Below are 23,386 nucleotides of genomic sequence, written 5' to 3' on the forward strand. Positions count from 1 at the left end.
ACCCCTGCACCAGCTCGCAGAGACTCCTTCTAGTCTTAATAGCTAACATTTGGGGCTGCTTCTTGAATACCATCGGAGTGACTAGTAGCTCAGGAAATTATCAACATTTACCATCACACTCATTTGGGTTGCCACCAGCCAAAGTCTATTATTAGCGTTTATCTCGAACTAGTCACCCGCTGGCGCGAGCTACGTCATCGCCAAACGCAGCTCAGGAATCTTGGGAGCAGACGTCTCTTCCAAACATCCTAGCTTCTTTGATTTGCTCCACACAACACAACTGATGCGAATCCGTAGGTCTTCTAGGATGACTAGCCTGGAATTGAGAATGGCGGCAGCAGCAATCCGAACCACAGCAGCGGTGGATGCGGGGGTGGGGAGTGGGGAGCGTGTTAGCGCTAGGGGCAGATCCGGGTCTCGAACCTGGGAGTAGAACACCACGCAGGCGCAGTAGGACCGGTTCCACGGGCATGCTCGCGAGAGGTGTGGTTTGCACCCGAAGCGTTGTGGGCGGACTAGATCAGTTTTGTGGGCTGGAGGTGGGCGGGTAAATTAAAACGCTCAGCCCAATGGAAAAGAAGGGATGAGGGCCCGGGGCCACACAGGTCGCCGGGAATTTGGCGGCGCGAGTCAAGGGCGGAGTTTGGAAAGGGGGCAGTGCTCAGTAAGTAGGGACAAAACGATTGGCCGGCGTGGATGGCTGGGCGGGAGTTGGGCGGAGGCTTGCCACCGGCTGAGGGAGCTTGGTTAAACGGTAGGCGTCTGGGAAGGGGGTGGGGTCTGAAGGATTCTGCTCGAAAGGGGCAGTCCTCTGAGCAGCGGGGCAAAGGGGAAAGCTGGGGGCGAGATCTGTGAGAGAGGAAGGTGCGGGCTCGGCCCTACAGGAGGTGGAGTTGAGTGAGTCTTTGAGGGTGCTGCCGAGGCCGCGGCAGCCTGGTCTGGCGGACGAGAAAGGTGGGTGATTTATCTGGGGAGCTAGGCTGAAGCGGGCAGGTTGCAGAAGCCAAGCGTTCCGAGCGCAGATTAGAGGTATGAAAGGATGTGGGAAGTGGAGGGGTGGGGGGCGGTGACTGGACAGGGCAGGCCTTAGAAGAGCCTGGCTGAGCCTGGGCTTACCTCGTTTAGTGAATAGGCAAAATGAGGAAAGAATCGGGTAAAAGCAGCGAGGTCCAGGGGGAATGGACCGGACCAGGTTTCCTCTAGGAGAAGATGGCCTTGGGGGGGGCGGGGTTTAGAAGGCTCGGGAATGGAACGGGGTGAAGGCTGCGCTCTAGAATAGGGGGCGGGGCCTGGAAAGGAGCTGTGATGTGGGGTCCTCTGGACACTGCAGCCGCCTCACCACCAACGACACCTTTGCTAGAGCCGTTCCAGGAGCAAAGGCTCTTCAGCCATGACCTCCACCGGCCAAGATTCTTCTACCAGGCAGCGAAAGAGTAGGCACAATCCCCAATCGCCCCTTCAGGACTCCAGCGCCACCTTGGTGAGGCCCCAGACCAGCCCTGCTGGGGAGTGGAAGGGGGGGTGGGAAGCCAGCCATCCATGTCTTCTGATTCTTCTCTCTGATTGGCAGAAGCGTGGTGGGAAGAAGGGTGCTGTACCCCACTCCAGCCCCAATCTAGCGGAGGTAAAGAAGAAAGGCAAAATGAAGAAGCTCAGCCAACCAGCTGAAGAAGACCTAATCGTTGGGCTTCAAGGGCTGGTAAGCGAGGCCTGGCTGAAGTTTGGCCTTCTTTACCAAACAAAACAGTGATTTTCCCCATCATGGACGGTGTGAGGTGTTTCCTCTGATTGGATCTGTGTTTCATTTCTTTCCCCTGCAGGATCTGAACTCTGAGACAAGAGTACCAGTTGGTACTGGATTGGTATTTGATGAACAGCTAAATGACTTCCACTGCCTTTGGGATGACAGGTGAGCCTGGGATCACCAAATTGTCCCCAAACTATAAAATTTACACAATTGCCCCCTTCTTCCCACAAACAAGAGTGAATCTTTTGTTATTCGAGCCTGTAGTCTGGAAGCAGGTGATTTAGGGAGTGGGGATCATTCTGGAAAGGGTTTTCTTTTAAGCCAATAAACGGAGTGTATACTGTGTGCCAAGAGTTACTGATATATGTGACCAACATAGAAAAGACCTTTCTCAGCTCACTGGTGAGTATGAGGGGAGATCATTAAACACCCAACAGTGGTATAAACTGTTCAATGAAGACGAAATGACTGGGAAATCCACGTGCAAAATTTTGCTTTGAGATAGAATCTGACGCTGTACCCTGGGCTATCCTGGAACTCATTATGTAGTCATCGGCCTCAAACCTCCCATGAGCCTCCTGTCTTAGCCACTTGAGTGCTGATATTTGTAGGCATAAACTACTACACTTGGCTAGAAATGATTGTTAGAGGGCCCTGGCCTCTAGCTAGCATGAGCCTTCTTTAAGAATGAGACATTTGGGGCTGGGGATTTAGCTCAGTGGTAGAGCGCTTACCTAGGAAGCGCAAGGCCCTGGGTTCGGTCCCCAGCTCCGAAAAAAAAAAAAAACCAAAAAAAAAAAAAAAGAATGAGACATTTATGCTGAAATACACTTCTCGAAAGAATCTATTTATTCTTTTTGGCTCTGTCTTCAAAATATATTCACTATCTGATTTCTTTCCACTTGTTCCCTGCTTCTAGCCTCCACATTGAAACCTAAAAAAAAATACATTTGAGATATTTCCTTTCTTAAAATACTTCAAGGCCAGAGCATTGCTCTTAAGGTAAAATTGGAATTCTTTATCTTGGCCTCTAAGGTTCCACGTGATTTGGCTCCCTGTCACCTTTTGTGACCTGTTCAGCCAGGCCTTTCCTTGTGTGCTTCAGTTCACTTCACTCACACTGGCCGCCTTCTCTTCTTTCAATATGCCAGGCGCCCTCTAGCCTTGGGTCTTTACCCTTGACTGATTCCTCTTTCAACTTTCACAGCTATGGAGACTCGCAGAAGCCTTTGACTGGCCACTACCTTTCTCACATCTGATCTTAGCTGTTTTACTAGCCTCCGTCATCGTTTGTTAATCATTACACTGATATTTACAAATATAGTAGCCGTCTCCCCTATCCTAACCTGAAACTAACTCACGATGTCAAGAGGCTCTCTTTATGGTACATTTGTTGAGGATACAGCCGTAAACAAAGTTGCCTTCAGAAGTAGTCAAGAGGTGACCTCTACAGTGTTAGAGCAGAGGAATTCAGGTGGGAGGGAGAGGAAAGTTTGAGTAGAAGGGGTGCTTCCCTTTGGAATACAATAGCTAGGGGAGGTAGTGCTAACATTTGAGTAAAGATACAAGGGGCGGAGGGGGGAGGCTAAGGGACTGAGCCATGAGTCATCGCTGAAAAGAGTATTCCAGACATGTAAGACAGTTGAAGTCCTCAGGTCTAGCTGAAGGGAATGTGATTTAATTGCAGACCAAGGACCATAGCCCAGGAAACAAGGTGAAAGAGGAGGGGTGTGGTTAGAAAGAACCAGAATAGGGATGGGGCTAGCTTTATTTTTTAGGGCCTTCTAGGTGTGATGCAAAGTTTGGCTTTACTGGGAACAGAGTCAGAGCTACAAAAGGGTGTTGAGGAGTAAAATCCTAACCACTGGCTGGCTGCAGTGTAAAGGAGGGGCTATTGGGGGAATCCGTGTAGAAGCAGGGGGCGGTTCGGGTAAAGGTGATGGAGCAGACAGCTCAGACTGCAGTTTCCCACTACCCGCATGAATGCTAGCAGGGAGGAAAGTAGTGGAAGACGTAAGGAAATGCTAATGTTGCAGGTAAGAGGTGAGCAGCTATGGGAGGGTGGGTAGGAGATGGGACAAGAGCAGACGTGCTCCCTAGCATTTTGTCTGTGTATCTGTGTGATCCCCCTCTCCACCTCCCCAGCTTCCCTGAAAACCCTGAGCGGCTCCATGCCATCAAAGAGCAGCTGATCCTGGAGGGCCTCCTGGGCCGCTGTGTGTCCTTTCAGGTGACTCCTCCACAGCCTTCAAAGGGTGGGTGGGGAACTGGCAGGACCTACGCATGGCCTGCACTTTAGCCTGTTTGCCTTGTGTCTCCCCAGGCCCGGTTCGCCGAGAAGGAGGAGCTGATGTTGGTTCACAGGTGAAAACATAGTTGATAGAACAGGGAGGAGGATCCCCGTGCCCAACCTGGATAGACTGAATGCTTAGGAGAGAATCCCATAGACTCTGTGGCCAGCCTTGAGCAAGTCCCTGAGCCTCTCTGAATCTGCGTCATGGCTAAAATACCCAAGTTCCAGCCAAGTGTGTTGATACATGCCTATAATCAATCCATCACTTGGGATGTGAAGACAAGAGAATCAGGAAATCAAGATAGCCTCAGCTACATAGCAGGTTTAACTTGGGTTTATGAGACCCTGTCTAAAAAAAGCCTCCTAGCCCCTAAAGAAAAGAAATCTAAGTCCTTCAGGGGGATCAGTGTGTATCAGGTACCTGACAGCATCTTAAACCTGTGAAGGGCTGGTGTCATTATAATCTGGTTCATTGGCTGATGCTAGATACTTGTCAAAGTGACCAGGAGGGTCCTGGGGACTAAAGAAGCTCAAAGGAAGGAGCCTGGTACAGTGTGGCTCACAGAAGAACCAGTTTGGCAGAGAGAATATATGAGCTGAGATCCAAGAGGCAAAAAAGTGGGTGAGTCTAGGGAAGAGAAGGACTGAGGAAAGGAAGATTCAACAGAACTGTAACTATATAGCCAGAGGCCTTGAAGTACAAGTTGATGTCTTTCAACAGGGAACTAAATACATAACTGGGGATGGGGGAGGCTAGAAAGGAAGCAGGGACTGCAGCCTAAATCCCAGCTGAACCCCTCGGCTGACTGGAAGCCTGATTTGACAAGAGTTCTGGTTGTAGAAGGTATGGCTGGAAAGGGACCAGGGCTGTAAAACCTCTATCTTGTGTCTCCAGCCTGGAATACATTGATCTGATGGAGACAACCCAGTACATGAATGAAGGAGAACTTCGAGTTCTTGCAGGCACCTATGATTCCGTTTATCTGCATCCGGTATGGAGAGAACTGTGGGGTCAGGGCGTGGCAGCATCTCTGGGGTATCTCCCGTATCCATGCCAACCTCACTGTGGGAATGAGAAGCTAAATGAATAGGGCAATGCTTTCCCTCTCTCTAACTCTTTCTCTCTGGTTTCCCATGGTCTCCAGAACTCATATTCATGTGCCTGCCTAGCTACAGGCTCTGTCCTCAGGCTGGTAGATGCAGTCATGGGGGCTGAGATTCGGAATGGCATGGCCGTCATCAGGTAGGACTCTTAAGCATTTGGCTTCTTACATGTTTTCAAAAGTATATCCGGGGCAGGGATTAAAAAAAAAGTATTTCCACATAGTGGTATATAGAGGTGCATATCTGTAATACCCGGATTTTGGAGGTGGATGTCAAAGGAAGGCTTGGGAGTTCAGGGCTAGCGTCAGTTATATAAATTTGAGGCCAGCCTGGGCTATATTAAAAAAAAAGTCTTCCAAATGTAAAATGTATTAACTCGGGTACTGTGTCTTCCTGTGGTTGAAGAGTCAAGTGACACGAAGGGGGTTCAATAAAACTCTCTTTCCTCTGTGTTGGTGGATTCCTGAAAGGTGCCCATTGTCACCAGTAACTTCTGTGTCCTCTCAGCAGTAGTTTTACTCAATTAGTAAGTAATAAGTCCCACAGTTCATTGATTCAGGGGGCTATATCTGGAACATCTTGAAATCCAGATGCACCCAGCATTGCATGACATCTGAAGCTTCAGCCGGTGGCATTTTCTGTTTCGTTGTTGCCCATGGAAGGTCAGAACATCTTGCTGCAGCTGACTTCCTAGAACTGATAAAAACGTAGAAGATAGCCTTTGTCCCCTGCAGTCCCTTTTTAACCACCACGGGCAGTAAAAAAAAAAACACCCATTTGGACATCTTTGAAAGCTGTCTCTTAACAGTACTTGGCTTATACCTGAGTAAGATGCCATCGTGCATACTTTTAAGTTAGTCACTCCCATGCTGGTGGGGAGTTTGGTTTTCTTCTATCTTTGCTGCTTCAAATACCATAGCAAATACCAGTGGCACATTTCTAAGGATAGCACTTTTTATTATATAGGTCTCAGCTAAGCCTATGTAGCAAAATGACTGGCTATGAAAGAGTATGCACAGATAGCTTCTTTTTTTTTTTAATTTTTGAGACTGGAGCTTGCTATACATTCTAGGCAGGCCTTGAACTATAGATCCTCCTACTTCAAATTCTTTCTTTGAGTGTTAGTATTACAGGCATATGTCACAATGCCAAATGGGTGTGCAGGCACCTTTTGGTGGTTCTGTTTAGCTCTCCTTTGATGAGAGAGCGTTGTTACTCAGTTGCTAGCAGTCTTAGAGACTCTCTACTAGAAGAATTGGGAACATGGGAGAGTCCGTCTCTGTGGAGGAAGCCTCCCGAGTCTGTAGCCTTCCGTTTCCTGCCTAGGCCTCCTGGACACCATGCTCAGCGCAGTCTTATGGATGGGTATTGCATGTTCAACCACCTGGCTGTGGCTGCCCGCTATGCACAAAAGAAGCACCGCATTCAGAGGTCAGTAGCAAACGACACATGGAATGTGGGTAGCATCGAATGGGGAGGTGCTGGGGTTAGGGTGTTCCTCTGTATTTTACTCAGTCCCCTGCTCCTCTCGCCGGCTCACAGGATTCTCATCGTGGACTGGGATGTGCACCATGGTCAAGGAACACAGTTCATCTTCGACCAGGACCCCAGGTATATATCCCATGTCCCACCCTAAGTACTGGATTCTTAAGTACTGCTAACCATCAGGCCCAGCCATAGGGGCTAGGAAGCCATTCATACTCAGTTGTCCTGGAACCTGGAAGTGTACTATTTCCTTGTCATCTGCTGTCTATTAATTTCACTCTGAAGCAGGAACTGTGGTGTTCCCATTTCACAGATGGTCAAACTGAACTTTACAAGTTACAGTGTCAGGCAGTGAACGACATGGGGTTTGACTTAATATTCGGATATCTTGTTCAGCAATTTACCCCTGAGCTGGAGGGGACCTCAGATTAGTGCTTTGTTTTTTCAATTATGACAACACTTCAAACTATTCTTAAAAATTAGTCAATATACATATTGACATATGAACATACCCCCAACAACAGTTTAGGTTATAGACTCAGTTGGTATGCATATATAAATACTCATTATTATTATTAATAACATACTACCAATAGGATATTCTTTCACATGTTCACTGGCAACTAGCTCATAGAACAGTGTACTGGAGACACAGTTACTACGTTGGTGCTAGAAAAGCATTTTATCCTTTGTAAACCCTGTGAAGAGAGGTACACACCTTTCATCCCAGAACTTGAGAGGCAGAGGCAGGTGGATTCCTGTGATGAGGCCAGCGTGGGCTACAGAGAGAGTTCAGGGGCAGCCAAGGCTACACAGAGAAACCCTATCTCAAAAACCAAGCAAATAAAAAGGGTTATAGAGTATTTCATTACTATTCCTGGAATACTTAAGATACCTCCTAGTTTTTGCTATTATAGACAATTCTACTGTAAATATTGATATAAGTAAGTATATATAATTTTCATCTCTGGTTATGTCTGTGCAATGAATTTCTTTGTTGTTGTATTTGTTTTTTTCTGAGATAAGAGTTTTCTCTATGTAGCCTTGGCTCTACTGGAATTTGCTCTGTAGACCAGGCTGACCTAGAACTCACAGAGCTCTGCCTGCCTCTGCCTCTTGAGTCCTGGGATTAAGAGCGTGTTCCACCTCCGCCCGCATCTACAATGAATTTCTAATCGGAGCTTGCTGAGTCGGACAGATCAACATACTATAAGGGCTGGTACATGCTGCCCAATTTTACTCCAGAAGGGCACCAGTGTACCCTTCCTCCAGAAGAAGAGGCCTTGCCACTAGGCGGCCTTCTGTCATAAGGAGTAGTTGTTGTATTTGGCCTTTCACCCAATTGATTAGGTAGACTCTCCTTTTCCCCAGTAGATCTTTCCACTCTTGTGGCCGTATTTTCCAGCCCTTGGTACATGACACTTGTCTTTTCTCCTTGTGTCAGGGTTGTCTGTCTTGCTCTCTGAAAGGCTGTCAGTTCTTTTTCTCCTATTTGCTATCCCATGTCAACTCTAGATTCGGTTAGCTTCTCTTTAGCAGTGGCGTGACATTTTATATCTGCTGCCTTATACCTCTCTTCGGTCTTTGCAGAAGTCCTTATGTTAGAGCTTTGATAGTTATTTTCTCTGCTCTCTTGGACTCCTGTTAAATGTTACACTTCCTAGGTTGATCTTTTATGATTTTTTTTTTTGAGACTCTCTGGCTCCGGCTACCCTCTAACTCTGGTGACCTATTGTTTTTAAGTGGGGGACAGGAGGTATTTCTCTTTGACACTCCAGGGCCAGGAAATGTATACAACTGTCTGGGATGACAGTTCCTTCCCTTCTGCCCATGGAGTCTACATGCTGGAGGTTCAGTCAATAGGGTCTCAACTCTGCCTCTCCCACTTGGGTGCCAGGGAGCCTAAGAGCTTTTCCACGTCTGCCTCCTCTAAATGGGCCTTTTGTTTCTTTGCTACACATTTTGTAAGGTGAACACTCATCTAGTCCACTTTATTCTTACAGTTTTAAGTTAATTTTTATTTCCCTTCTCTCTTTTCAGTTCTGACATTCTGCTCTAAACCCTCAGTCCAAAGGGCTGGTCTAGGTTTTCTGGTTGTTTGTTTGTTTTTTACTGTGAACTTCTTCCTGCTCCTACTGACTCTACCTTCTATGTTCTGGGATTAGCCCACATGTCACCAGACCTTCTTTTTAGGACACTAGAGATAAAACCTAGGGCCACATGCATTCTACCAACTGAGCTACATCCCCAGCCCTGCATGACTTTTTTTTTCCAGAGCTGGGGACCGAACCCAGGGCCTTGCGCTTGCTAGGCAAGCGCTGTACCACTGAGCTAAATCCCCAACCCCCTGCGTGCCTTTTTACAAATAAGTCTTTATTTTAAAAAAAAAGTCTATACTATTTTGCTTGCCTATATGTCTGCATCATGTGCATGATTAGTGTCCTCGGGAACCAAAAACGGGCATCAGATTCCTTAGAACTTGACTTAACAGACAATTTCGAGCTGTCCTGTATGTCCTGAGAATCAAACTCAGGTCCTCTGGAGAACTAAACTATCCTCTTAACTGTTGATATCTCTCCAGGTACCTGCCCGTGGCTTATTTTATATTTTGTATCACGTTTTTACATGTGCTCAGTTTCCCGAGAGGTGGCTATAATTCTGTTTGAATTCTGTACTCTGACATTTTTTGTTTGTTTGTTTGAGATACAGCCTTACTGGTATAGAGTAAGCTGGCTCTGATAGTCCTCTCTGTAGTCCAGGTTCGCCTCTAACTTGAGATCCTCTTCCCTTAGGCACCTTCCCTAGCTGACATTATTTTTTTTATCAGCACAAGCATCTTCATTTTTGTTTTTATATTCGCTCTCATTCCTGACCTTGCTTTTATAGAGTAAGAATTAGAAGCACCTTATCCTGGTGGCGATGATTCAAGCCTTTAATCGCAGCACTCTGGAGGCAGAGACAGGTGTATCTTTCTGAGTTTAAGGCTAGCCTGTTCTACTCAGTAAGTTCTAGAACAGCCAAGTCTCCACAAAGAAACCCTGTCTAGGGAAAAAAAAGTTCCACATTAAAGTCTCTTCATTCTGAGGCTGATTGTCTTCTTCGGTCTTCATTTTATACTGGTGCTTTTCCTCAAATGTCTTCCTTTGGCTGGTTATACCTCAAACTGAAGGGCTATGCTTAGGGCATACCTATACATCTATTAATCTGTGTAAGGCCCTCAATTCAGTACATAGCACTACAAAAAATTATCAATAAAAGTAAAATCCTCTTCTGTGGGCTCTATAGACCTAGTTTCCTTGGGAGCTAGGTGTTTGTTGTTTGTTTGTTTGTTTGTTTGTTTTTAAGACAAGGGTTTTTGTGTAGCCCAAGCTGTCCTGGAACTTGCTCTGTAGACCAAGCTGGCTTCAAACTCACAGAGATCCATCCACCTGCCTCTGCCTCTCAAATGCATGCCATTAAAGTGCTAGCTTTTCTGTTTCTGACTGAGAGCTCTTGTGGGATTGGGTTTCTTCAAGTCTTTGCTTAGTTATTCCCTCAAGAAAATTGCAGACTGGCTATGGTGGTTCTTTACGAGTTCAAGGCCAGCCTAGTCTACATAGAAAGTTCCAGAACAGGCAGAGCTACATAATAGAGAGACCCCATATCAAAACCAAAACAGAAAAATCAGACTTTATCCATTCAAGACTCGAGCTTTGTACAGGAATTTCATTCCCCAATTCCAAGACTTTTAATATTTATTTTATGTATATAAGTACACTGTAGCTGTCTTCAGACACACCAGAAGAGGGCATCGGATCCCATTACAGATGGTTATGAGCCACCATGTGGTTGCTGGGATTTGAACTCAGGACCTCTGGAAGAGCAGTCAGTGCTCTTAACCACTGAGCCACCTCTCTAGCCCCAATTCCAAGACTTTTAAGAATCTTTTTTGTATCTTTTAAATTTCACAGGTATATTATCAACATATATGAAGATGTCTCTGTTGAATTAGTCTAGAGTCTCTGCTTACGACTACTTTTTCATTTCCCACAGAAAGGAGAGGGGATCCTTAGAGTATTGGAACAAGCAGGGTATAGTTGATCAGCAAGATGTTAACTGGATAGATAGATGGACAAACAAGTGAAAGATTTTTTTTCACTCAAAACAGAATTACCTACCACTGCCCAAAACTGTCTCCTGTGCTTTCTTTTTTTTTTTTTTTTTTTTGGTTCTTTTTTTCGGAGCTGGGGACCGAACCCAGGGCCTTGTGCTTCCTAGGTAAGCGCTCTACCACTGAGCTAAATCCCCAGCCCCTCTCCTGTGCTTTCTGTTGGAGTCTGTACATCTTGCCTTTTAGACTCAATATGAAGACCACGCCTTCTTAGCTAGGACCTATTCATCATGACTCTTTACCCAGAACGATGTGTGTGTGTGTGTGTGTCTGTGTGTCTGTGTGTCTGTGTATCTCCTCTCAGTTTGAACCTGCCAGAACCTGCCCATTATGTCATTTCAATTTCAGTTTCGTATGTTGGTCCCTCTCACTGCTGTGGACATTTTCTCATCTATGAAATAGAAGTAGTAGAGGTGGCTTTGTGACGTATTAAGGAAGAAGGACTGTCATAACTGAGTCATAGCAGCCTTAGACAAGATCCTTTCCTTTAGCACCACACACAAAACTGAGTCCTATCTTTCCTCACTTCTAGCCTCTGCATCTGTCCATTTCTTTCAGTGGAATCACTAGGTTCCCTATCATGGCCTCGAGACTCTTACAGCTCTCACTGGCTTCTGCATTTACGTTCCCCCAGGACCTCTGTGGACGCCCAGGAGCCAATATTGTTATTACCCTGGGATAATAGCACTTGGGGGGTGGATATGAGAAGACATTACCTAAGAGTTTTTCACAAGGTCAGCATTGCCCAAGTCCTTGGGTGGACTCAGTAGCTCTTGAGACCTTAGACTTGAGTCTGAAATTGGGTAGATACTAACAGAAGGGCTCTGGTGGGAGATCAGTGAAAATGTAGAAAAAATGGGAGAATTAATGAGAAAATGAAGAAGTTGGTAAGTGAATGGAAGGGTAAACTAATGGAAAAATTATGAGTATAGATTGAGAATTAGAAAAAATGTATGCGATGGGGCTGGAGAGATGGCTCAGTGGTTAAGAAGACTGACTGCGGGGTTGGGGATTTAGCTCAGTGGTAGAGCGCTTGCCTAGCAAGCGCAAGGCCCTGGGTCCCCAGCTCCAAAAAAAGAAAAAAAAAAGAAGACTGACTGCTCTTCCAGAGGTCCTGAGTTCAATTCCAGGCAACCACAACCATCTGTAATGGGATCTGATGCCCTCTTCTGGTGTGTCTGAAGACAGCTACAGTGTACTCATATAAATAAAATAAATAATTCCTTTTAAAAAAAGAAAAACTTATAAGAGAATGAATTGAGTAGCTGTAAAAGCAACTTGTTGAACCAGTCCCTGCAGCTGTAGGTCAAGAGTCCTACACTTGACCCTTCAATTTTCATGTTCTTTTCTGTGCTGGGGATTGGGTTAACACAAGCTAGTTGATCCCTCAATGTTTCTTTTCTCTGCCTCTAGTGTACTCTATTTCTCCATCCACCGCTATGAGCATGGTCGGTTCTGGCCCCACCTTAAGGCTTCTAACTGGTCCACTACAGGCTTTGGCCAAGGCCAAGGATATACCATCAATGTACCTTGGAACCAAGTAAGTTTCTGCTCCCATAAACTGAGCCTAGCCTGCTTTCCCAGAGGCTCCAGAGAGATGACTGACTATTACATCGCGTTTCTGTGTCTGCAGGTGGGGATGCGGGATGCCGACTACATTGCTGCTTTCCTGCACATCCTGCTGCCAGTTGCCTTTGAGGTCCGGGAGATTTGGGGGATTTGGGGTAGGGGTAACACTGAGGGTTGATCCATGAAGGCAGCTGTTCTCACTTAGTTTGACCCCTTCCTCAGTTTCAGCCTCAACTGGTCCTGGTGGCCGCTGGATTTGATGCCCTCCATGGAGACCCCAAGGTAAGGCAGGTTCTCTGGGGTGTTAGGCAGACAAAGGGGGGTACACTGAGCTTCATGTCATTCTTATGTCCCCTTAGGGAGAGATGTCTGCCACTCCAGCAGGATTTGCCCACCTGACCCATTTCCTTATGGGTTTGGCAGGAGGCAAGTTGATTCTGTCTCTGGAGGTGAGTAACTCACCTTTATCTAACCCCGAGATACCAAAGAGCTTGGGGCTTTTGTATTTGTTTATTTCTTGTATATATGTGTGCGTGGGCACACTCTGGTGTGGTCAGAAGACAACATGGAGGGGTTGGTTCTCTCCTTTTACCATGTAGATTCTTTTGGGGGATTGAACTCAGGCTTGGTGGCAAGCCCTCTGATCCTCTGATTCATCTCACTGGCCCACATGAAGGCTTTTTTTTTTTTTTTTTTTGCTTTTTTTTTTCCGGAGCTGGGGACCGAACCCAGGGCCTTGTGCTCGCTAGGCAAGTGCTCTACCGCTGAGCTAAATCCCCAACCCCCACATGAAGGCTTAAGAACAGATCTTTGGGGCCTAGGGGATGGAGTTAAAAGGTAGAATACTTAGCTACTATATTATAAGGGTTCCATTCTCGGGACCACTAAAAACAAGAGCTTTCATGTATGTAAGGAGTTCCTCAGGACTGAAAAGATAGCTCACTTGTTGACAGCACTTGCTCTTGCAGAGGACCTGGGTTTGTTTCCTAGCATGGTGGCTCACAGCTACCCATAACTCCAGTGTCAGGAGATCCCTCAGGCTCAAACATATATACACATATACATATATATTACATGGAGGTAAAAACTTCATAAAGTAAATAATTAACGTGATTTTTTTTTAGGATTTATTTATTTATGTATGTGAGTACACTATAACTGTCTTCAGACACATCAGAAGAGGGCATCAGATCTCATTACAGATGGCTGTGAGCCACCATGTGGTTGCTGGGAATTGAACTCAGGACCTCTGGAAGAGCAGTCAGTGCTCTTAACCACTGAACCATCTCTCCAGCTCCAGCCTGGGATTTTTTTTTTAAAACTGATTTCTTGGTTCAGCCTTACCACTTCATAAACTCTTTGTGCCTCTGCTCCCCTTATGTCAAGTCAGCAACATGATAATAGTAATAATCACTTTCCATTCATTTATCATGAATTAAATGAAGTCATTCTCTAAATTTCTTATTGATTGACATAGGATGCACCCAAATATTGTTACTATTCTCAGTATCTCTCCCTGGTAATATCTGGCCCTCTGCTTGCCTCCCCCAACAACTCCTTCCCTAGGGTGGCTATAACCTCCATGCCTTGGCTAAGGGCGTCAGTGGCTCACTCCACACCCTTCTTGGAGATCCTTGCCCCATGTTGGAGTCCCCTGTTGCACCTTGTGCAAGGTGAGCCTCGGGGGAGCAGGGGAAAGGGAAGCCCTTTCTGCCTGCTGGGAGGGGTAGTTTAGTCATATTTCTGCTTCCTTCATCCCCAGCGCCCAGACTTCTATCTCCTGCACTCTAGAAGCCCTTGAACCCTTCTGGGAAGTCCTTGAGAGATCAGGTAAGTGGTGGATGGCCGTGATCACCATTAGAATGAGCTATTGGAGGGTATTGTCTTTCAGATCTCCTCTTGTTGCCTTGTTGGAAAGGGCTGTGTGAATTTCAGGGCTTTTGTCCTGGCCACTTTTTGTCTCAGAGTGTGGTGCCGGGATCCAGGTTCAGGAAGTAGGGTGATCTGAGTCCCCTCTTTATAGTTGAGCCCCAGGATGAAGATGAAGTGGAAGGAGACATGCTAGAGGATGAAGAGGAGGAAGGCCACTGGGAGGCCACTGCTCTACCAATGGATACATGGCCACTGCTCCAGAACCGCACTGGGCTGGTCTATGACGAAAGAATGATGAGTCACTGCAACCTGTGGGACAAGTATGTGCTCAGAAGGCTGGGTTAAGTGGTGCTTGACTCGCTCTCCTCAGTCCCTAAACCCTTGGTTCTGCTTTCTCCCACTACTAGTCATCATCCTGAGACACCTCAGCGCATCCTACGCATCATGTGTCACCTGGAGGAGGTGGGCCTTGCAGCACGCTGTCTCATCCTACCTGCTCGGCCTGCCCTGGATTCTGAACTCCTTACGTGCCACAGGTCAGACCCCATGCTAGCAGCGGGCCAGCTGTAGGACTCGAGGGAAGTGCTAGGAGTAGAGCCTAGGACTCTCCAAGATGGGAGACCCTGTTACCTAGGTAACAGGGTCCCCACCGTTCTTCTGTGGGGACGAGCCAGTAACTCTTGTTCCTCTATCTTCAGTGCGGAGTATGTGGAACGTCTTCGGGCCACAGAAAAGATGAAAACTCGGGATCTGCACCGTGAAGGTGCCAACTTTGAGTCCATCTACATCTGCCCCAGCACCTTTGCCTGCGCACAGCTTGCCACAGGCGCTGCCTGCCGCCTGGTGGAAGCCGTGCTTTCAGGAGAGGTGCGTCCATCTGTCTTCTCTGCCTGCCGGTGCAGTTTAGTTGAGGAAATGAGGTCCTGAGACAATAGAAAGAGGGACCACCTGCTGCCACTTAGGAGAGCACAGGCAGTAGGAGAGTCTGCTGAGAGGGTGAATGGCCTAGTGACTGGTAGTCAGGAGAAAGAGAAGAAGAGAGTGAGGGCCAGAGATACAGTCTCCCTGCTCCTCTCTACAGGTTTTGAATGGCATTGCAATAGTGCGCCCTCCAGGACACCATGCGGAGCCAGATGCTGCTTGTGGTTTCTGCTTTTTCAATTCTGTAGCTGTAGCTGCTCGCCATGCCCAAGTCATTGCTGGACGTGCCCTGAGGTAAGGCCCGCCCCCCAGACACCCTAAAACCTGATCTTTACAGTGACCTGGCTACTCCTTAGTCTTCCTTGGTAGACCTATGGTCACCCCTGGGAACTTAGACAGAAGCAAGCAAGGGTCCACTCAGCAGCGCTTGACTACAAAAGAGCCAGGATGGGTGTGTTAAGGCATCAATCATGGCATCTAGGTGCTTAATAAACTGGGATCCAGGCTATCACACCAGCATTCCTGTTCCCTAACAGGTTATCCCAACAGAACCCAGGCCTGGGCTCCTAGTACTTACTCCAAAAGGCCTAGGATTTGCCATGTGACCCTTAGCCAACCAGGCCTGGGACCCTATTCCCTATTCAGTCCCTAGAAAAATCTAGGGCCTAACCTCAATTCTTGTTCAGCCCCATAGGTTCAGGAAACCAAGGTTGGACCTTCATTCTTACAATAATAGCAATGCTTTCTCATTATCTCCATGGTCCTGTTACCCAGCAACAAATGCTTCTGAGGACCCTAGCCAGCAGTGGTCCACTCCTAGGCCTAAGTGTCCCAAGCTGCTAAAAGAGCTCTCTCCCTCCCCAGGATCCTAATCGTGGATTGGGATGTTCACCATGGGAATGGAACTCAGCACATATTTGAGGAAGACCCCAGGTGAGTGATGGAGCTGTGGGCAAGAGGATGGTACCAGAGGGTGAGGCATCCTGCGACCATGCTCGTAGCCCTAACCTGCTGTGGCCCCTTTCTCCTCCCACCCTCTCCCTGGCAGTGTATTATACGTGTCCCTGCACCGGTATGACCGTGGTACTTTCTTCCCCATGGGGGATGAGGGTGCCAGTAGCCAAGTAGGGCGAGCTGCAGGTACAGGCTTCACTGTCAATGTGCCCTGGAATGGGCCCCGCATGGGGGATGCTGATTACCTGGCTACGTGGCATCGGCTGGTACTTCCCATCGCCTATGAGGTAAGGCTCGGCTCATTATATGACAAGGCTGTAAGTGGCAGCACACATCTGCCTCCTTGACATTTGTGTTTGACTACCAGGTGACTAATCATATGATGGCTGTTGAGACAGGGGACAGGGGTGATGGCCTTATGTATATGTCTGCCCATGCACATGCTTGTAAATGGCCTTTCTCTGACATTTTATATGTGACCAACTGTCTTGGCTATGTGTATATATGCATGTGTGTGCCTTCTGAATCTGTCTGCTATCCTGAGTGCATGGCTGTAAGAGTATCCCTAAAAGATGCCCTTGTGGAACCGTGTCAAAGACATACACGTGTACAATGTTACATAGTTGCTGTCATCTCCTTTCTGTGTGTGATATTCTCTGTCATTGAATGCATCTGTCTTGTGATAGCCTGAGAAAGATTCTCTGAATGTGGGAAGTAGGTGTCATCTTCATCTGTCTCCGTCTAACCAGGTCTGCATGTCTGTATATGGGTCTCTCTGGCTGCTTTGACTCAGGGGTGACCTGGTGTGACCTGAGGACAAGGCAATGGCATGTGTGTGACTGATACTGCAGTGAGGACACAACTCTGTCCACCCTTTCTGTGTCAGTGTAACTGCTTATAAGTGATTGGGCATGCCCTCCTGTGGGTGTGAACAGCGTGTCTGTAACCATTGGCACTGTGGTCATAGTAAGTGTATCATTGCCCTGTGCAGGGGTGGCTGTGTATTATTGTCCCCGTGAGAAACCAAGTGCACATATGTGTAAGTGGTGGGATTTGCAGCCCTGTCAGTATGGAACTGTGTGGTTGGGAGTGGAGGTATACGACACTTTTATTAGTCTATAGTCTGTGTGTATAAAAGCCTGTATCATGTGCATGTGTGTCCCATATTTACTCTTGTATGTGAGAGAGGTTATGTCTCTGTCTCTGTTTCTCTTGGCACTATCTCCTGCCTTCTGAGTCTCCATGTCTCTTTCTCTCTGTGAGCCATATCTATCTCATGATTCTGTATCATGCCCTCTTCTGTCAATTTATAGTGTCTCCCAAGAGATTTTAACATTTATTTATGTTATATGTATGCATGTTTTGCCTGCATATATATTTGTATCACATGTGTGCTTCATGCCTATGGAAGCCAGAAAAGCCAGAAAAGGGGTTGGGGATTTAGCTCAGTGGTAGAGCGCTTGCCTAGCAAGTGCAAGGCCCTGGGTTCGGTCCCTAGCTCCGGGAAAAAAAAAAAGAAAAGCCAGAAAAGGGCATCTGATCCCCTGGAGACTGGAGTAAGACAGTTGTCAACTACCATGTGGGTGCTGGGAGTTGAACTCAGGACCTCTGGAAGACCAGCCAGTGCTCTTAACCACCGAGCCATCTCTCCAGCCTCTCCCAGGGTCTTGAGTTTCTGGCAGGTATACTCTTGTCTCTTCCCAGGCTGGCGATGTCTGTTTCTCCTTGTGACCTTGTCTTCTGCAGCTGCTTTTCAGATCTCTGGTCTCGAACCCTCTGGGTTTTGTCTTGCATTCCGATGTGTCAATGTGTCATGTGCCTTTGTTCTCATCACTTATTGCTTCCCCAAGCCTTCAGGCCATCTTCTCTTTTTTCCTTACTGCAGTTTAACCCAGAGCTGGTGCTGATATCAGCTGGCTTTGATGCTGCCCAAGGGGACCCACTGGGAGGCTGCCAAGTGACACCTGAGGGTTATGCCCACCTCACCCACCTGCTGATGGGCCTTGCTGGTGGCCGTATTATTCTTATTCTGGAGGTAACTCTCTTGAGGTCCCTTCCCATGGCGGGAGGGCAGTTTGGAAGAGTTTGTCACTCAGACAGTTTCTAACATCTCCTTTGAATACAGATGTAGCTGGGATGGTTGTCCCAAATGAGATTTTAATTAGGAACTTGGCTGAGCATCCACCTATATGCAAAGTAGGCTTCTCTGGACTTTGTGTCTTACAAGTGTGCTTGACAAAACAGCACTGCGAGGTGAAGTCTGTTTAACTCTTCTTCCTCTCATCATCAACTAGCTGGTTGCAGTGACACATACCTATCATTCCAGCACTTGGGAGGAGGAAGAGGAAGAGGAAGAGGCAGGAGGATCAGGGTCATCCTCAGCTACCTATCAAGTTTGAGATCAGCCTGGGCTACATGAAACCCTGTTTCAAAAAGCCTTCCCCATCAAGACAAATCAGTAACTAGCCTGAGGTCACCCATTTGTAATGGCAGAGCTGAGACTTGAACATCTGTCTCTGGTGCTCTGGTTTTCACCATCATCCGAATTGTTCCTAACATGTTAGAGAGACCAAGTAAATTCAGTGAGCTTTTGTGACGGGTACCCCTCCCCTTATGCATGGTTCCTGATCCTACAGATGGCACTAGCTAATGGTGGCGCCATTCCTGTAAAGACGCCCTATCTTCCACCGTTACATCTTTCAGACATCAACTTAACACTCAGCAAGCTTGGGTGCTGTTTTCATAGATGAGGACAGTAAGTCACAGAGCAGCTCAGTGGCTTACAAGAAGTCCTACTTCCAGTTTGCCCAGGACTGCTTATGAAAGGCTCAGGTGGTGGTTGAGAAGTTCAGCTAGTGTGAGGAACCAGTCATTCAGTGGTGGAACTTGTATGGCATGTACCAAGGGCCTAGGATCAGTTCCATGGTGATGCTAGCAACAACATGGACTATTTTGTCAGCCCAGCACTGCTTCCTCAACTGTTGTGACCTTCATGCAAGTCATCTCCCTTCTCTGACTGAGCCTTGGTTTCTTTTTTTTTTTTAAAAAGATTTCTTTATTTATTATGTATAGAGTTCTGCCTGCATATACACTTACACACCAGAAGAGGGCATCAGATCCCATTACAGATGGTTGTGAGCCACCATGTGGTTGCTGGGAGTTGAACTCAGGACCTCTGGAAGAACACAGAGCTCTTAACCGCTGAGCCATCTCTCCAGCCCGAGCCTTGATTTCCTTACGTGTAAAATGAGTAGAAACAGGTTTCTAATGAGTACAAAGAAATTCAAGATAGGGGATCATAAAGAGAGAAGATTAGTTGTTTTATCCCAGGTCACAACAGGGCCTTTTTGAGATCTGCCCTTAGCTTTGGTGTGGGTCAATTATGTGCTTTCTATGCTGTGAGGCCAGCAGTTCTTGGACATGGGAGGACAGCCACACACATTGATCACCGGCACTGTGAGGACTGGGTTACCATGCATAAAGGACTTAAAATAGGGTCTAGCTCAGAGCAAACAATAAATGTGAGCTCTTATCTATCAATACTCTGATCTCATTGTCATCTTGCACATGACAGCCACCATTTACATCCCCCGCAAGCCACCTCACACAGTAAATTCTGCCCTTCTACAAATGCGTTACACTCATGTGTTCCTGGTACTAGCCTACATTCTAGAAACAGGAAGAGAGCTAATTGAAGAGTCAGGATATCTAACCCTCCAAGTTCCCTGATGAGCCATCATGGAACCCTTTGCTCTACTTTACAAAGGGTGGCTACAACTTGACATCCATCTCTGAATCTATGGCTGCCTGCACCCATTCCCTCCTTGGAGACCCACCACCCCAGCTTACTTCGCTCCGACCTCCCCAGTCAGGAGCCCTGGCTTCAATCAGTGAGGTCATCCAAGTGCATCGCAAATACTGGCGCAGTTTGCGGTTAATGAGTAAGTGGACCTGAGAACGAGGGAACTCAAAGAGCAGGGGAAGAGTAGCGGTCAGAAGGGAGTGGCAGCCACACTTATGTGTCCTCTCCATTGTTTCAGAGATGGAAGACAAGGAAGAACGCTCTAGTTCTAGGCTTGTCATCAAGAAGCTGCCCCAGTCAGCTAGTCCTGTGTCCGCTAAGGGAATGACCACACCAAAAGGAAAGGTTCTCGAAGCAGGCATGAGGAAGCCCACAGCGGCATTACCTACAAAAGAGTCGACTCTAGGCCAGGCTAAAGCAAAGACAGCTAAGGCATTGCTCGCCCAGGGCCAGTCCTCAGAACAAGCTGCTAAGGGAACTACACTGGATCTGGCCACCTCAAAGGACACTGTGGGAGGTGCCACAACTGACCAGTGTGCTTCAGTAGCAGCTACAGAAAACTCAGCTAACCAGACCACGTCAGGGGAGGAGGCTTCAGGAGAAACTGAGTCATTCGGAACTTCTCCATCCTCAAATGCCAGCAAGCAGACCACAGGAGCTTCACCTCTGCACGGAGCCGCAGCCCAGCAGTCCCCCGAGCTTGGGCTTTCCAGCACTTTGGAGCTAAGCAGTGAAGCTCAGGTAAAGCCCACCAAACCTGGGAAGCTGCTAGAAGGGCTGAGCACTGAGCTTTCTCAGATACATCTTTTCCTTCTGTGTTTCCAGGAAGTCCAAGAATCCGAGGAGGGCCTACTAGGAGAAGCAGCTGGAGGTCAGGACATGAACAGCTTGATGCTGACACAAGGATTTGGGGACTTTAATACCCAGGTGAGCTCAGGGAGAGCCTGCTACTACTGCTCGTCCATTCATGCCTCCACATAGGAGTGAGTATATATGTAATGGGGAGGGAGACTCCTTGCCTTACTCATCTCCCTACCTACTCTAGGATGTATTTTATGCCGTGACTCCACTATCCTGGTGTCCCCACTTGATGGCGGTGTGCCCCATTCCTGCAGCAGGCCTAGATGTGTCCCAACCTTGTAAGACCTGTGGATCGTTTCAGGAGAACTGGGTGTGTCTGACTTGTTATCAGGTATGGAACAAAAGAAGGGTATTGGGTAGAGGTTGGCCCAGCAGCAAACTTCAGCTGGTACCAAGCAACCTGTGACAATCCCTTTCCAACCTCAGGTGTACTGCAGTCGCTATGTCAATGCCCATATGGTCTGCCACCATGAAGCCTCTGAACACCCTCTGGTCCTCAGCTGTGTTGACCTGTCTACCTGGTGTTACCTCTGTCAGGCCTATGTCCACCACGAGGTGAGCCTGGGCCAGGTTTTTAAGCCATGCACAGTGAGCCTGGCCTCCTCCGTCCATATCCCTTCTATTATTTGGTGAGAGGAGAACACAGAATCCTTTGCTCGGCTGCCCCGTGGATATTTGTAGGAGGGGATAGGGTGGTCTAGGAGAAGCAGTAGTAGAAAGCTACTGCTACCACCATAGTGACAGCCTCTTTGTGGCTGAAATAGAGCCATCCTCACTTTGACCTACCTTGTCCTTGCTTCTTCCCTCAGGATCTCCAAGATGTGAAGAACGCTGCCCACCAGAACAAGTTTGGGGAGGGCATGCCGCACTTGCAGTAAATCCCAGACCACGCTGCCTGTTTACCTTCTGAGGCCCCACACAGAGCAGCTTAGCTCACTGCAGTCTGTACCTTGGATGGGGTGGCCTCACTTTGACCCGTCTTGAATATCCTTTGCAAGGTGCTTATTTAAGTGCAAATCCTTTTCAGAGGACTCTAATGTTTGGTTTTAGATGTGCCCCTGCCCACTGCCTGCATGACCGTTCTACCCAGATGGGAAGAGGGACAACTTAGTAGCCCTAGGAAGGAGCTGAGATCACAAGGATGATGTTGAAGGAGACAAGTGGCAGTGGTGGCAGGCCTGCATATTTAATAAAGTTGAAGTTGTTACAAAACCTGAAGAAAGCCTTTTATTTTGAAAACCCTGTCATTCCAGCACAACTGGGGGAGGGAGGGCAGGAGAGAAGAAAGCAGAGGTCTTCATCAACTGAACTCTCTGGCTATCCATGCCTTCTCCCCCCGCCCAACAAAAAATTAACTAAAATTGAAGCAAGCAGCCAGATTGGCTGTGCTGGAGATTAAATAGAATTTGTGAGAAAATGAGGAAAAGGAGTGCCCACCAAAGAAATAGGAGTCTCACTAGGCATGGTGGGTGGTGCATGCCTTTTATCCCCAAACTTGGAAGGCAAAGGCCATCAGAATTCTTGAGTTCTAGCGGGCCTAGTCTACATAGTAGAGTTCTAGGCCAGTCAGAAGTACTGGGCAAGAAATGAAAACTGTCAGGAAGTGGGCTCCCTGGGCCTGTTTCCCCATGGACCTCGTTGATTTGTTTCGGGAGGGGAAGATGGGTTCAATTTTAACTTCAAGGTATAGTGGTTACGGGTGGCATCCTGAGGGAAAGTACCAATAACCAGAGTTGGATAATTGGAGGGCTTTTCTGGAATTTAGTCCACATCATGAAAATTGCCTTGGCTGATTAGGGATTTTGTTGATTACCACTTTCTCATCCCACAGACTCACTTAATCAAAAGGAGGGCATCTCCCCCCCCCCCACTCTTTTAGATATGGTCTCATATAAATCAGGCCAACCTCAAACTCTGACCTTGTACCTCTTTTTTTTTACACAAGACAATTTGTGTTTTGTCTGCATGTATGTATTTGCACCATATACATGTCTAATGACACAGAGGCCAGAAGAGAATGACAGATCTCTTGAACTGGAGTAGAAATCTAACCTGGGTCCTGTGGATAAATAAGCAAGTGCTCTTGACCATTGGACCATCTTTCCTCTCCATCCCTGACCTTGCACTTTTGATCCACTTCCCTATTGCGGGGATTGCAGGAGGGTGCTACTTCATATATTTTAGGCAGTGCCTGTGGGCCTAGCAAGCACTACCAATGTCTAAACCCAGTCCAGTCCCTTTGGGGAATCATTACAGATGCTCCACCTTACATGTCATTGCTCAGAATTCTAGCCTGTGATTGTTATAGCTGCAAGAGAGTCAGGGACTTATAATTTGCTCTTCTGTCTCAGATAAGTACTTTCTGTCCTAATAAAGTAGCCCTTCCTTTGCAACTGTTTTCCTTCAGGATGCACCCAACCCAGCCTACCCCATAGATACCCAGAAACCCAGCTGAAGTTTTATAAACTCCTCGGATCAAAAAACCCTCACGAAATGGTTTCCAAAATGTGGTCTTCCGGGTCAAATCCTGACACAGTACTATACACTCCATACTGGAGTCTTCCAGGTCAAATCCTGACACAATGCCTTACATATAAATGGCCCAAACTGAACCAACCCTACAGCAGT

At 47.3% G+C, this 23,386-nt stretch overlaps 1 protein-coding gene across 5 annotated transcripts; it reads left to right on the forward strand.

Annotated features, from left to right (window-relative positions):
* The first annotated feature begins 199 nt into the window (after nucleotides 1–199).
* On the forward strand, nucleotides 200–21,980 carry Hdac6 (histone deacetylase 6). 5 transcript variants are annotated; one of them, XM_087598921.1, is made up of 29 exons: nucleotides 200–293; nucleotides 1,361–1,480; nucleotides 1,571–1,699; nucleotides 1,821–1,909; nucleotides 3,893–3,977; nucleotides 4,071–4,111; nucleotides 4,936–5,032; nucleotides 5,186–5,283; nucleotides 6,471–6,575; nucleotides 6,687–6,755; nucleotides 12,193–12,319; nucleotides 12,413–12,478; nucleotides 12,571–12,630; nucleotides 12,708–12,797; nucleotides 13,915–14,021; nucleotides 14,111–14,178; nucleotides 14,372–14,540; nucleotides 14,628–14,756; nucleotides 14,919–15,087; nucleotides 15,302–15,435; nucleotides 16,006–16,074; nucleotides 16,190–16,382; nucleotides 17,981–18,130; nucleotides 19,862–20,036; nucleotides 20,136–20,638; nucleotides 20,723–20,824; nucleotides 20,943–21,089; nucleotides 21,185–21,313; nucleotides 21,568–21,980. In XM_087598921.1, exons 2-29 carry the CDS (start codon nucleotides 1,391–1,393, stop codon nucleotides 21,634–21,636), a joined length of 3,459 nt encoding a protein of 1,152 aa, XP_087455047.1. In that variant the 5' UTR covers nucleotides 200–293; nucleotides 1,361–1,390; the 3' UTR covers nucleotides 21,637–21,980.
* The last annotated feature ends 1,406 nt before the right edge of the window (nucleotides 21,981–23,386 follow it).

Source organism: Rattus norvegicus, chromosome X, assembly GCF_021556685.1.
Source record: "Rattus norvegicus strain SHRSP/BbbUtx chromosome X, alternate assembly SHRSP_T2T, whole genome shotgun sequence".
Classification (NCBI taxonomy): Eukaryota; Metazoa; Chordata; class Mammalia; order Rodentia; family Muridae; genus Rattus; species Rattus norvegicus.

Coding starts and splice junctions, on each gene's coding strand:
- Hdac6 (XM_087598921.1), top strand. CDS start 1,391: ATGACCTCCACCGGCCAAGATTCTTCTACCAGGCAGCGAAAGAGTAGG. Junction 21,090..21,184: donor TGTGTCTGACTTGTTATCAG/GTATGGAACAAA, acceptor TTCCAACCTCAG/GTGTACTGCAGTCGCTATGT. Junction 21,314..21,567: donor AGGCCTATGTCCACCACGAG/GTGAGCCTGGGC, acceptor TTCTTCCCTCAG/GATCTCCAAGATGTGAAGAA.